The 15,556-nt window shown below is 40.9% G+C and overlaps 1 protein-coding gene across 1 annotated transcript in view; it reads right to left on the bottom strand.

Moving 5' to 3' along the window:
* XRN2 (5'-3' exoribonuclease 2) overlaps nt 1-11,831 on the bottom strand; it is a 75,309-nt gene extending 63,478 nt beyond the window's left edge. The window contains exon 1 of the mRNA XM_060774075.2: nt 11,568-11,831. Within this exon, the coding sequence (XP_060630058.1) occupies nt 11,568-11,642 (75 nt within the window). The 5' untranslated portion in view covers nt 11,643-11,831. The remainder of the gene's footprint in view (nt 1-11,567) is intronic.
* Between the last annotated feature and the right edge of the window lie 3,725 nt (nt 11,832-15,556).

Here is a 15,556-nt window from a genome sequence, read left to right as displayed (position 1 = left end):
CTGACATGATTTTAAAAAACCAAGGTATACAAGAAAATCATTCATCTGATCAAATGAAAACAGTGGGAGATATTTAGTAAGTGACTGAAGTTTTAAAAATTCATTGCAGTTTATACTCCCAATAGCTACCAGAATTTTTTATTGACCATTCCTTAAGCTTCCAATATTTCAATATATATAGTAGAGATCGTATGGCCATTATGTAGCTAAAGCATTAACTCAAAGAAGTGAGTCAGCTTTGTGGGCTGATCCAGATGCACGTTGATGGTGGCATGAAAATTCTGAAGACAAACTTTTTCAGGTGAGTCCCATCCACACCGATGTTGGCTGGCATCCTATTCAACACTTATGAGGCTGTACACTGGGATTATGATCTTGTAACTGCTAGGGTTTCACACTTACAGGCATGACTAATAGGCCAAAAATATACCTTTGCAGCCTGGCAGCAAACCAACCAAAATCCTTCTGATTCAGTACACTTAATCTACATACTGTAGGCTACACTTCTCCTGCTTAGCTAAAAACTGCAATTAGAAGCTATATCCCATTACAACACAGGCAATACACAGAGGAGTTGGTGCAGCAAGAACAGAAGCATTTTAGGGCACATTTAGCCCAAAATATGGAAATGTGCCAGATAGAGCTCATCAATCGAATTTTAGAATCATCTGGCCTCCCATTTTCTCAACCAATGGCCCACGGCAAGGTAAGAGTAATAATAAATAAAACTTATATCCCGCCCTATCTCCCCGAGGGGACACAGGGCAGTAAACACCAAATTGGCAAATATTCAATGCCATAAAAACTAGAAGACGACAAAATAATCCACCCTACTCTAACCCAAAACAAACCACATCTACATCAAAAGTAACCACAGATTAACAAGAATTAAATAATAATAATAACAAAACAAATATACAATTCCGCAGCTTACATTGGGAAGAAACAGTCAGAATCTAAACAAAGCAAAATAAGATAAAAATATGGGATTTTTTTGTAGTCAGCAGCCAGAGTGACTATACATGATATTTAATGCCTCCTCGTCTCAATATGCTTAGGATCAAAAATAGGTTTTTAATTGGTTTTTAAAAAGAGAGTAAGGAGGGGAGAGAGTTCCAGGGGGGGGGGGCAATCACAGAGAAGGCCCCCCTCTCATTCCCACCAGCTGTGCTTGAGACAGGAGTGGGACCAAGAGCAGGGCCTCCTTCGCTAATCGTAGTTCCTGAGCAGGTTTGTAACTGGATTACATGGTAGTGCAGACTAATTCAAAGCAAATAATGTGGATTCTCATTCTTAGCTAAAATATAGTGTGGATTATCTGCTTTGATAATCTCAATTATATGGCAGTATAAGAGGGGTCTGAAAGATTGCTGATAGTTTGCATCTCAAGAAATAAGTGATTTCTCATACTGGACTAGAATAAGGTAAATATAGCTTAACTCCTGCTGTGGTAATACTAATGCCTGAGACTATGGTATGTCAAAAAGTGGCTAGTTTATGTGTTGGGCTCTTATGTCCATGAACTTTTAACTTACAAATCTGCAGAAAATATCTTAACCAGGTTCTGTATTTTCTCTTGTCATTCTTAAGAAAGGTGGTGCTCAAAGGTTACCTCTTATTCTGTATGTAGTCCAATTTTTTCATGATTGCAGTAATGTTTGATTTGTCAACCTCTCTAATTATAACCTCAGCATTATTTTTGAAACTGTGAATGGAATCACATCTCTATATGAAATTATCCTCAATCTTCCTTGTCCATTATGTGTACTCTCTCAAACTCTTTGTCACTACGCGCGCACACATACACACTTGAAATGCTTGATAACACTTCATGCATCTGGAGAAGTGGGCGATAGTCCATGGAAGTTCGTGTTGTATAAATTTTTTGAAAAGTTTCCACGGGAGTCTTTGTTGTTTAAGAAACAGGAAACAGGTGTAAGTTCTTGCAGAAGAGCTCTCTATCAGTTTAAAAAACTGGAAGACTCCCAAAGCAAATTGCTTTGAAAATAAAACAGTTTGTGAAATGCAGAGAGATTCAACTTAGGTGAGGGCAAACAATAGCAACATTATAGCAAGTTACTAACAAAGGCCCAGAACTTTAAAGTGAATAAGAAACCACGAGCTATTCTCCTATGCCTTTTCTTTTTCAAGGACTGCAATTCCATATGCACTTATTGGAATAAACACAACAAGAGAGTACTGGGATCTACACCCACATAAAAAATAAGTAGCATTGCAACCAGCAACACTTTACTGAGTGATGTATCTCTCACAATGGGACAGATTAAAGCAGCATGTATTTTTACAACATAGTTCCACTTTAAATATACCTCAGATATATAAACACTTAGTACTTTAACCACCTTGGTAAGATACCAGTGTTTTCTAATTATTTGAAATGTGGATAATAGTGTTTGGAGGTAACTCAGAAGGTCCACTGCTGAAAAGAAGTTAAAAAGTAGGTTCATTCATAAATGAAAAAATATATTCACCAAAAGCTGAGCAACCAATTGTAAGAAATTGTGGAGGCTGTAATCAAATTAGGGCACAACTACACTGACCATTTGATAGTTTAAATACGGTTCTGAAGAAAGCAGTTTCTCTCTTTGGATGGTTTTACATAGGAAGTCTAGGAACCAGTTTGAGTCCTGGGTGAGTGATTATACCACAGAGCACTGATGCATAATAATGACCTCTTTTTGTGTGGATTTATGGGAGTTTTTAATCCATTTACCACAGTTTGACTGTATTAAATGGTCAGTGTAGATAGGCTTTCATTTGAGGAAGCCAAATGTTTTTTGCCCTGCTAAAAAGGGATGTTCAGTGGAAACTGACTCATAGTTTCAATTCTGAACCAATAGACCACACTATTATCTATTTATATAATGCCATATATGTGCACGTACATATATTTTTTCTAATCAACACCTAAAGCTTCCAAAATAAAACCATGATATATTATTCAAAAGCATATTTGCTTAAAGATGCTTTAGGATTGTTGAATTAATGGAAGGAGAGTGCTTTGCAATCCTAAGCATGGCTACTCAGAAGTAAACAGTTCTTTACTCCATGATACTTACTCTTGGGCACATTATACAAGTTTAGTATCCTTTATCCAAAAAGCAAGGTTGTCACTAGCTAAGTCATCCATATAGACTTAGTATGTATGTCAAATTTTAGATATTTAGACTGAATAGTTCTGGAAATATGCCAGAGACAGTACGAACACACACTTTTATTATTATACAGGTGGAAGAAAACATAGAAACTTGACATCAGTCATACCTCTGAGGACCAGAGGCATAATAACCAACATAGCAAACAGTAAGCAGGAACTCAACATCTTATAATTTCTTAGAAGATATATTACTTCCTAAACTTTATTAATAACACGGATATACCAGGAACGTTCTTCAGCTAGAGAGTTGATATTGCATCTTAAAAACAAAGATTTATTTACAACATACCAGCGGCTATTGGTTTTCCCTTGTGATATACAGTGTTTCAAAATATTTCAAAGCAGTATATTTTACAATGGCAATATGTCACAATTACACAAAAAGTTACAAACTGTTTAATGAGCTATCAAGTTTTATTAACCATTTTGAGCCAAAAACAAAACTAAAAAAATAGTTCTGTAGATGAAGAATATCTCATTAGGTCTTGCATTGTGGGGTGGCCAACTAGCAAATGACCGTAGGGGCTGTTTGCGCATTTGGAGAGGCATCTAGTGGTAATCCTTAGAAATTCTATGCCTCCCCCCCCCCTTTCCAAGTAGGAAGAGTTTCATTCATGGACATTTCATGGTTGCAGAAGTAATGATTTCAAATTGGGTCAATCTTTTTGACATACCCTATATATTATAGGATGGGAACTCCAGCAGCATAAGCTCCCTTAGGTGTTGTGCTCTCTCTTATTCCTTGTAACAATATTCTACAATAAGCTTTTATCCAATGTCACTTTTTAAAATTTGCTCTTATGATTTCTCTTATGATATGTTGTCACTAGCTAACACATAGTTAGGGTTGGTGCAAAATTTCTATGCCATCTATTTTTGTCGAAAAGAGTATTGCATGCTACACTTTTTTCCTCTTTCAGGCAACCTGCTTATTATTCATTGATTTTTCTGTTTTACCTCCCAATTATGTACACCCAGAAAAAATGAAGTTTCTAGTTAACTTCTACCCAAGTGACTGATGCAGTACAGTACAAAACCGTTGTCTTTCTGATCCTTCTCACATGTAGAACTAGCTTTTGATAGAGCACATCTTACAATTTCTTAGAAGATATGTTACTTCCTACAATTTATTAATAACATGGGGTATACCAGACAAGGTAGTTTCAATGTGGGTATTAAATTACTTCAAGTGTCTATCTGGTATGTTTCAGACCTGTTGTTGTTCATTCGTTCAGTCGTCTCCGACTCTTCGTGACCTCATGGACCAGCCCACGCCAGAGCTCCCTGTCGGCCGTTACCACCCCCAGCTCCCTCAAGGTCAGTCCAGTCACTTCAAGGATGCCATCCATCCATCTTGCCCTTGGTCGGCCCCTCTTCCTTTTGCCTTCCACTTTCCCCAGCATAACTGTCTTCTCTAGGCTTTCCTGTCTCCTCATGATGTGGCCAAAGTACTTCAACTTTGTCTCTAGTATCCTTCCCTCCAATGAGCAGCCGGGCTTTATTTCCTGGAGGATGGACTGGTTGGATCTTCTCGCAGTCCAAGGCACTCTCAGCACTTTCCTCCAACACCACAGCTCAAAAGCATTGATCTTCCTTCGCTCAGACTTCCCTAAGGTCCAGCTCTCACATCCGTAGGTGACTACAGGGAATACTATGGCTTTGACTAGGCAGATCTTTGTTGCCAGTCTGATGTCTCTACTCTTCACTATTTTATCGAGAGTGGACATTGCTCTCCTCCCAAGAAGTAAGCGTCTTCTGATTTCCTGGCCACAGTCTGCATCTGCAGTAATCTTTGCACCTAGAAATACAAAGTCTGTCACGGCCTCCACGGTTTCTCCCTCTATTTTCCAGTTGTCAATCATTCTTGTTGCCATAATCTTGGTTTTTTTGACGTTTAGCTGCAACCCGGCTTTTGCGCTTTCTTCTTTCACCTTGATTAGAAGGCTCCTCAGCTCCTCCTCGCTTTCGGCCATCAGAGTGGTGTCATCTGCATATCTGAGGTTGTTAATGTTTCTTCCAGCAATTTTCACCCCAGCTTTGCATTCATCCAGCCCCGCACATCGCATGATGTGTTCTGCATACAAGTTAAAAAGGTTGGGTGAGAGTATGCAGCCTTGCCGTACGCCTTTCCCAATCTTGAACCACTCTGTTGTTCCGTGGTCAGTTCTTCCTGTTGCTACTTGGTCCTTGTACAGATTCCTCAGGAGAGAGACAAGGTGGCTTGGTATGCCCATCCCACCAAGAACTTGCCACAATTTATTATGATCCACACAGTCAAAGGCTTTAGAATAGTCAATGAAGCAGAAGTAGATGTTTTTCTGAAACTCCCTGCCTTTCTCCATTATCCAGCGGATATTGGCAATCTGGTTTCTCGTTCCTCTGCCTTTTCTAAACCCAGCTTGAACATCTGGCAACTCTCGCTCCATGTATTGCTGCAGTCTTCTTTGCAGGATCTTGAGCATTACCTCACTGGCATGAGAAATAAGGGCCACTGTACGGAAGTTTGAGCAGTCTTTCGCATTTCCCTTTTTTGGTATGGGGATATAAGTTGATTTTTTCCAGTCTGATGGCCATTCTTGTGTTTTCCATATTTGCTGGCATATGGCATGCATCACCTTGACAGCATCATCTTTTAAGATTTTAAACAGTTCAGCTGGGATCCCGTCATCTCCTGCTGCCTTGTTGTTAGCAATGCTTCTTAAGGCCCATTCAACCTCACTCCTCAGGATGTCTGGTTCTAATTCATTCACCACACCGTCAAAACTATCCTCAGTATTATTATCCTTCCTATACAGATCTTCTGTATAGTCTCGCCATCTTCTCTTGATCTCTTCAGCTTCTGTTAGGTCCCTGCCATCTTTGTTTCTTATCATACCAATTTTTGCCTGAAATTTACCTCCAATGTTTCTAATTTTCTGGAAGAGGTCTCTTGTCCTTCCTATTCTGTTGTCTTCTTCCACTTCCATGCATTGCTTATTTAAAGATAGTTCCTTATCTCTTCTGGCTAACCTCTGGAATTGCGCATTTAACTGGGCATATCTCCCCTTATCCCTGTTTCCTTTTGCTTTCCTCCTTTCTTGGATCAAGACAGACTATCTCTTCTAATGTCCTTATTTTCCCACTTTCCCTGCTTCTCCTTTTTTCCAACGCATTTACCTTACTCTTTTTAATTCCTCCCATGCCCAGCTCCCAAAGTCAAGCCAGAGCTTAAATATGCTTCCCCCCCCCCCCCCCATTAGCACCCCATCTGATGTGAATGGGACTTAGTATTTAGGATGGTAAAATCTGAAACCCAGAATGAGTCCACTAACACAAAATCATAAACCATGTCATACTGAAAAGAATTCTAGAATCCTATGTTTTAAAATCAAGGTGTTAATAATTTTAGCTAAAATACAAGACACTGAATTTTAGAGATTTATCATTCTATATGCTTTTGACATCAGTTTCTAAATATACCAGGCAGTATTCCCAATGATAGGAGATTGTGATAGTTGTATTTTAAATGCATTTATGAGGGCCTGAACATGGCTTCAAAAACATTGTAAGGGACAAAAGTCCTCCAGACCTGGACAAAGGAGCAGGAGGTGTCGTAGCAAAACAGTATCATATATACTTGTATATAAATCAACCTCATGTATAAATCGAGATCGGATTTGGTGCCCATAATCATGGAATGCTATATGGTCCATATGTAGGCCAAGGATCATTCTGCCAAGAGGTATGGAATTAACTCTTATTTTAAAAGGAACCACTCCCTTCTCTGAGTATAGAGAAGTATTCTGCCTATCCTGAAAGAACGGAAAACAAGCACTGACTGCATCTATTCTCGTGGTGTTCCTTTGAGGGGTAGCTCCAAAGTGCCACTATCATTTTCCCAACTAGGAATTCAAAACAATTCAAAGCAGTGCTGTGTTACAGAGGGTAGAAAATGGGCAATGTTTGTTTTAGATTCTGCTAGAATGGTCTAAGCTTTTGCCACTCTTATTGTTGGACTAAAATTCAAGATTTATACTGGAGTATACACATTATTTTGTCAAGTTTTTCCTCTTCAAACAACTATCATGCTGATGTTTCTGTCAATCACCAGGAGCAAATGTGGCTTGTGGCTGGGTTGCCCAGAACTTCTGAGGGTATCCAGCAAGTGACTTCTGATCACTTATTGTTTCTTACAAAATCACCTGCCAATCAAACCCCTCATACTTTAGCAAAAGGCCTTATGTTACCCAGGCATTTTGAGATTAAAAAGGAGCAGAGCATGAGGAAAGGTCCTTCCAAAACAAGTGGTATAAACACTTACACATGTGCCCCCTATAATGGGGAAGTTACCCATTGCTATTATATATTCCTGGATTCATGATCAATGATATGGAAAAGTCAGGCATTCCTACTGTGAATACGATTGTGCCCACTAGCTGTGATTTATCTTTCTCAATCCTTTACAGTTGTCTACCATGTCTGATGGGCAGCTAACATGGTGTAATGCTTTGAACATTGGACTACAACTCTGAGAAACAATCGTGAAACCCACTGGGTGACCTTGGGCCAGTCAAACGCTCTCAGGCCCCTTCTATACTGCCATATAATACATATTATCAAAGGAGATAATCCATGTTATCTACTTTGAAGTGGATTATATGAGTTTACACTGCCATAAAATCCAGTTCAACACAGGTAATTTGGATTTTATATGGCAGTGTAGAAGGGGCCTCAATATCTGAGGAAGCAAAGGTAAATCTCTTATTGACAAATCTTACAAAGAAACCTCGTATCCTCTTCATAAATCAAAAACAACTTGAAGATATATAGCAACTAGTACTGCCAGCAGCCAGTAATTTCTGCCATTAAGCCACTTACAAATTTACTGTTCACAATCCTCACTCACTCCGGCATATGTATATGAATCCATCAATTGAGGACATCACCTTATGCCTCTGACAAAGTGGACTGGGTTTTCAGAAACCTATGGCATTCTGTTTGTTTACTTTGGGGTGTTTTACTTGAATGTGTCACACCACACTAGGTCTCTCCATCAAATACTCTTCTCACACTGTTATACATCAGTGGAAGGTCTTTTTCATTGACCTGCCACTTGTTCATTAACTCCATCATTTACGTTTCTTACTCCAGCTCAGAAATTGAATGCGTGGACAAAGTCATTATGGTAGAGCATACATAACTCATCTGGATAAACCGTTATAATAATACTGGTAACAATAATACATTTATTTGTTACACATCTCTCCTATGATTCGAGGAGGGGTGCAACAAAGACAAAAGGCATCAAGAATGTGTGTATGTATACACCATTATTATGATAATAATCGGCCTGCTGGAAGAGAAAGGCCTCCACTTGGGTCTTAAATTCTTCAAATTGTTTAGTTGTCATCTCTCTTCTGGCAGATCATCTCACAATCGTGGGGCACCAATCTGTTAGAAGTAGACACATGCTTATGATATCCATGCATATCCCTTTGTGTGAATCACAAAGTGCTTGTAATGAACTCTCCATTCAGATTCAGAAATTTTATGAAACGTGTTCAAACCCTGAAGAATTGTTAGAAGACCTGCACTGAATGAAAGGTTATGTCGAAAAACCCAAAGAGCAAGTGTAAGTATTACAAATGGGAATAGATTGAGTCAGAAACAAGGACAGTGGGCCCTTGGCATCTGTGGAGAGGCCCAAGAATAACTCTGGAGACCAACATCTGTGGATGCTCCATTCCCATTACATACAGTGCCATAGTTAAATGGCCAAACCAAAATTTAATTTTTGTAATTTTCTTTTTTCAAGCAGTAGAAAGTTGAATTCATGGACTAGAAAGGTCCACTGTAACCATTTTGTCTCTTTCGTAAGTTTAAGCACTCCTAACACCTCATCACATTGAGAGGGGAAAGCACGGGTGATTGTCCCTTTAAGGAGTTCTGCCTCCTCATCAGACTCACACTGGAAACTTAAGAGCTGGCAATACATTCATCTTTTACATTCATCACAAGGTCAGTATTACTTTTTTAAAAAAATCAGGAGAAACAACAATATCTGAAAACAAGGGATTCCTTCCCCAGTCCAAAGCCCCTTACACTGAAGACAAGAGTTTAAAACCACTTCTTTAATGGGATCCTATGGTTCTGCCCCAAACCCCAGAGGACACGAGAGACAGGGAGCCAGGTTAAAACCACTGCTTTCCATGGGATCCTATTGATCTGCATGGAACCCCAGAAGATACAAGAGACAGAGAGCCAGGTTAAAACCACTGCTTTCAATGGGATCCTATGGATCTTCATGGAACCTCTGAGGATACAAGAGACAGCAAGCCAGGTTAACCAGGCTTTTGGCTAGTAGGCATAATGGCACTTTGGACATTGAACTGCACCATGTGATTGTTATGATAATGGGAACGGTCATATGACTGTATTATTAATGTTATTGTTTTTAATCTATTGTGTATTTATGGTTTTATATTGTTGTTATACTGAGATACTGCGGCATCGATTGTTGCCAGTGTTAGCCGCTCTGACTCCCCCCTTGGGGGTTGAGAAGGGTGGGGTAAAAATGTTGCAAATAAATAAATAAATAAACATTACTGCTTTCCATGGGATCCTAGTGAAACTTCATATCTTTTTCTTCATAAATAAAAAAACAACTTGAAGATATATAACAACTAGTACTGAAGATATATAACAACTAGGACTCAGAGTGGCTTCCTTGTTTTGGCAAAAATTCAATGCCACAGTTATACAATAAACAATAATGCATCATTAAAATCAATAAAATATAAATTTCAATTAAAACCAGTTAAAGCATGTAACCAAATCACCAATCCTGAAATCATCGTCCTATTTCATGTCGGGTCTGTGAGGGTCTGTTGCATGGGATCCTACTGATCTGCATGGAACCCCAGAGGACACAAGAGACAGAGAGCCAGGTCAAAACCACTGCTTTCCATGGGAAAGCAGGGTCTAAGTCGCCAAAGGCCTGCTTCCACAGTCAGAATTTAAGTTTTTAAAAGATCGGGAGGGAGGAGGCGGATCTGATGTCACTGGAAAGGGAGTTCCAGGTTAAGCCATTGCTTTCCATAGAATCCCATTGACCTGCATGGAACCCCAGAGGATACTGACAGTTAGGCAATGAAACAGGATGGGAAAACACGTTGATGGTTCCCATCCCACTTGCTTTTCAGTTGTAAAGATGGGAGTTAAGTGTGATAAGAGGTAGGAGCTCTGATCACAGATTGCTGAGTTCCCTCCTTTCGGGACATTTCTGCCTCTTTTCAACCCTGGAACATGTGATGCGGTCTCTGCCTCTTCCTGCGCAGGGCTACAACACCACCTTTTCGGTCCTGCTGCCTTATAACTCCTGGACAGGGCGCCTCCATGTCCACACAGCCTCATGCTGAGAGTACTTCAATGGCCTAACTGCCCACTGCTGGTCATAGCAACACCTGTGTGGGGCCATAGAAACACCTCTTCGGCCCTGCTGCCTTATAACTCCTGGACAGGGTGCCCAGGCCTAGCTGCCCGGCCATAGCAACACCTACTGAATGACTCCTAGTGTCTTAAGTGTATTTACATCAAGATCAGAATGAAGTTCAAAGAAAATAGCACACAAGTCTCAAACAATTATACCTTATAGGCCTAGCTGCCCGGCCGTAGGAACACATACTGAATGACTCCTAGTGTCTTAATTGTATTTATATCAAGACCAGAATGAAGTCCAAAGAAAATAACCCACAAGTCTGAAACAATTATATCATGTAAGCTGCTCTGAGTCCCCTTCGGGGTGAGAAGGGAGGCATATAAATGTAACTAAGTAAGTAAATAAATAAAAGAGGCTGCAGTGTCCTCCGAGGGAGAAAATTCGCAATGGGATAAAGTGGTTAGATAAATCACTTTCCCTCCTATCCTTTGTGAAACACGGGGACAAGACACACCTCCCCACTGGACATAAGGATACTGAGAAGACAATGAATCAGAAACAGTATAGACCAGACATGGGCGAACTTCGGCCCTCCTCCAGGTGTTTTGGACTTGCGGCTGAGGGGGAAAAGGAAGGGGCCTGAGGCTGTTAAGAATGGTGGGGACTGAAGTCCAAAACCCCTGGAGGGCCCAAGTTCGCCCATGCCTAGCATAGACACACAAAAATGGAGGGAAACCAGCCCATGAAGCGCACAGTGAGGAGCCAAAAGAGGAGGTTGGGCAGGAAACTCTATCCGGGCCGGATGAGAACCGCACGTGGAGAGGGAAGCGGTTCAGGGCCCGCCTGAGACTCCCAAGGCGCTGCAGGAAACCTCGCGAGAGCGGCAGGCCTCTCCTCCAGCCTCGGCCTGGCTTTCATCCAGGCGCCCCTTCGCACCAAGACAAGTGAGGCCTTCCCCGGCGGCGGACTCACCTTCTCTTCGGTGCAGGACACGATGATCGAGGGGTACTTGCGGCTCAGCCACCGGAAAAAGGCAGGGACTCCCATTGGCCGCCTCCGCTGCTCGGGTCAACCGAGCCTTCAGAAAGCTAACCCGCGGCGACGGCAGCGGCGACAATTTCCGGGTCACCAGGTCACGGCTAGCTTGACGGTGGAGGGAAAGCAGATGCCGTACCTTCGTACGTACGTCGAACCCGGGCGCCGTGCTCCGAGTCTCACGTGGCCAGTGACGTCATTGCGGCGCTCCGCCCCCTGCTCGCGAGCCCTCGAGTAGTACGCATGCGCGGGAAAGGAAGCCCTGCTAATAGGCGGGCGGGAGCTGAGTATGAATGGGGGAGGGGAGCGGAATACCGGAAATGTAGTAACTTATCAAAATATTGGCGGCTTTAGAGTGTAAGTTGCTTGTTTCCATTTGCGGCAACTGGAAGTCTGATCTTAGAGCAGGCATGGCCAAACTTGGGCCCTCCAGGTGTTTTGGACTTCAACTCCCACAATTCCTAATAGCCTATTAGGAATCTAAGAGCCTATCTGTCAGTTTTCCGGGCTGTCTGGCCATGTTCTAGAAGCATTCTCTCCTGACGTTTCGCCCACATCTATGGCAGGCATCCTCAGAGGTTGTGAGGTCTGTTAGAAACTAGTCAAGTGAGGTTTGTATATCTGGAATGTCCAGGGTAGGAGAAAGGACTCCTGTCTGCTTGAGGCAAGTGTGAATGTTGCAGTTGGCCACCTTGATTAGCATTGAATGGCCTTGCAGCTTCAAAGGCTGGCTGGTTGCTGCCCGGGGAATCCTTTGTTGGGAGGTGTTAGGAAGGCCGAAGTTTGCCCATGCCTGGCATAGAGGGAGAAACGAGTAGATCAATGCTGTAGAAATAATGCAGCTCGACTCCACTTTATTATTATTATTATTATTAACATGAATTTTAATTAAAGTCATTAGGTTTACAAATCCTTGAAGGCATGCATGGACATTATCTGTATTTTATCAGTGAAAAAAATAAAACTTATGCCCTTTGGATAGAAAATCCTTCTCTATCCACAGGAAACTAGTTTACGTGTTTTGTTTCAATGCACTTTAACTAGATACATATGATGGTTATTGTCATGATCTCCATTCTGCTCAAACGGTACTGGGAGTCTTGGGTTTAAGGAACTCAACTCCACTTTTAACTACCCAGACTCAATGCTATGGAATCATCGTGGTTTCACAAGGCCTTTAGCTTTCTCTGCCACAGAGTACTGGAGCCTTCCCAAACTACAGTTCCCATCATTCCATAGCTTTGAGCCAAGGCAGGCATGGGCAAACTGTGATTCCCTAAGACTATTTTTTTCTCAGGAAATTGCCAAAAATATTCCTTCTATACATATAAAATGCTTTGTTCGTTTTGAGTGGCATCATAACTCAAAATCCGCTGGACGAATTGCCACCACAAGACGCCTACTAACCCAAGGAGTGACCATCACTCAAAAAAAAAATTGATTTTGTCATTTGGGAGTTGTAGTTGCTGGGATTTATAGTTAACCTCCAATCAAAGAATATTCTGAACTCCACCAATGATGGAATTGAACCAAATGTGGCACACAGGACTCCCATGACCAACAGAAAACACTAGAAGGTTTTGGGGGCCATTGACCTGGAGTTTGGGAGTTGTCGTTCACCTACATCCAGAGAGCACTGTGGACTCAAACAATGATGGATCTAGACTAAACTTGGCACGGATATTCCATATGCCCAAATATGAACACAGATGGGAGTTTGGGGAAAATAGACTTTGACATTTCGGAGTTGTAGTTACTAGGATTTATAGTTCACCTACAATCAAAGAGCATGCTGAACCCCATCAGCAACAGAATTGGGGCAAACATCCCACACAGAAACTCCATACTTAAGGCCATCCAGTCTAACTCCCTTCACCAGGGGAAGAAAACGTAATCAAAGCCCTCCTGACAAAGAGCCATCCAGCCATAGATATAGATAGATATGATTCACACACACACAAATATAGTATCATAGATTGGAAAGGGACCCCTAAAGAAGGACAATTATATGCTGCATGTTCCAGAGTAGGCAAACCAGATACTCTCCACATCAACACTGACAAAGAAACAACAAGAAATACTGTTGTATTTCTAGTTGCAGAAAGGAATAACATATATTAGAAATTTATTTAGTGTATTTATTTACAGTATTTCTATAAATAAATAAATAAATTAGAAATCAACACTTTCTCATTACTTTATTTTCCAAATCACCAGACTGGGCCACAGCAACGTGTGGCAGGGGACAGCTAATTCTGTTTTTAAAAAGAATTTACTCTTCGGCTAAAATGGCCAGCCTCCCCCATGTCACAAATGCTCAGCAGGAGCATTTAAAGTCATTTCCAAAATTAAAAAACCTTTGAGAATTGGGGGCATGGCCTGCAATAGAAATGTAGCTATGGCAGTTTTTCATTCATAGTCTGAAGGACTGGCATGCTGGACAGTGAGGGAATTCTTCCTGTGATCTGCAAGTATCTGTCATCTTTGTCAGCAAGTGCACGCTGGATGTTGTCATGGAAGGTGGAACAGATCAATGGGCAAACTTCAGCTCTCAAAGTCTTTTGGACTTTGACTCCCACAATTCCTTAACAGTTGGTAAGATGGCCAGGATGTCTTGGAGTTGAAGTCCAAAACACCTGGAGGGTCAAAGTTTGCCCATGTCTTTTCTACAATGTAGATGCACCTGGGGATGTTTTAAAACAGTTTAAGTGGTAAGGTCACAGAGTGAAGGGGAGTAACCAGAAAGACGTAGGTCCGCAGTGTCTTGTCCACCAGCAATTTGGATTGAGCCAGGAAATTGATGGAAGGACCACAACATTTAATTGCTAAAATACCGAAGTCAAAATATTATCTGAATGTAAGCTGTTTGGCCAGAAATGGAAAAGAATAGCACAGGATTTGACAAATGGTAGATTTGCATGAAGCCCAAAGGAGTGGATCAACGACAAATTGGATAAAGGAATAAAAAGAAGTGGGAAGATTGGATTTTTAAAGGAGAGAAACATTTGTGTTTATTCTTTTTTACAGAAGAAAATTTAAAAAATATATAATACCACATATACAATTCAATAACTCTTTATTTATTTACTTACTATATTTCTATACCGCCATTCTCAGCCTGGGGGCAACTCATAGCGGTTTACAGAAAGGCACAATTTGATGCCCATAACAATATAAAAATAGCTAAAACATTTAAACATAGATAAAAATTCACTACATAATAACCTCAATAAAAATACAGGGTTAGTTCAAAAGCATCTATCTTCCTTTGCTCAGCCAGCCTTATGGTCCAGCTCTCTCATCCATAAGTTACTATGGGGAATACCATTCCTTTAACTATGCGGATCTTCGTTGCCATTGTGATGTTTCTACTCTTCACTATCTTATCGAGATTGAGCATTGCTCTCCTCCCAAGAAGTAAATGTCTTCTGATTTCCTGGCTGCAGTCTGTGTCTGCAGTAATCTTTGCACCTAGAAATACGAAGCCTGTCACTGCCTCCATGTTTTCTCCCTCTTTTGCCAGTTGTCAATCAGTCCGCTTGCCAGAATCCTGTTTTTTTATGTTTAACTGCAACCCAGCTTTAGCACTTTCTTCTTTCACCTTCTTTCTTTCATGTACAGTTACAAAAACATTATTCAGAATACCATTTTACATGTACTGTATGTATATGTGTGTGAGTATATACACACACAGTTGTTTTTTCAACTTTTATTGCACATGTACTTCATTATCACTCAATTACAATGATGCTTCAGATCTCGTGGTTCCATCTGCTTGTGCTACAACCATGTGCTTTTTTCGTTGTTACTTTTTTATCATTGCTGATTTTGTCATTACATTCAGCGATATATGGAAACTATGACTGACAGGGAACAGTACAAATAACATTGCAATGGGCCCTCAAGATCTGTGAATTCAACTAATG

This window comes from Anolis sagrei, chromosome 4, assembly GCF_037176765.1.
Source record: "Anolis sagrei isolate rAnoSag1 chromosome 4, rAnoSag1.mat, whole genome shotgun sequence".
Taxonomy (NCBI): Eukaryota; Metazoa; Chordata; class Lepidosauria; order Squamata; family Dactyloidae; genus Anolis; species Anolis sagrei.
The sequence above is the reverse complement of the archived record's forward strand: the minus strand, read 5'-3'. Positions and strand labels throughout refer to the sequence as shown.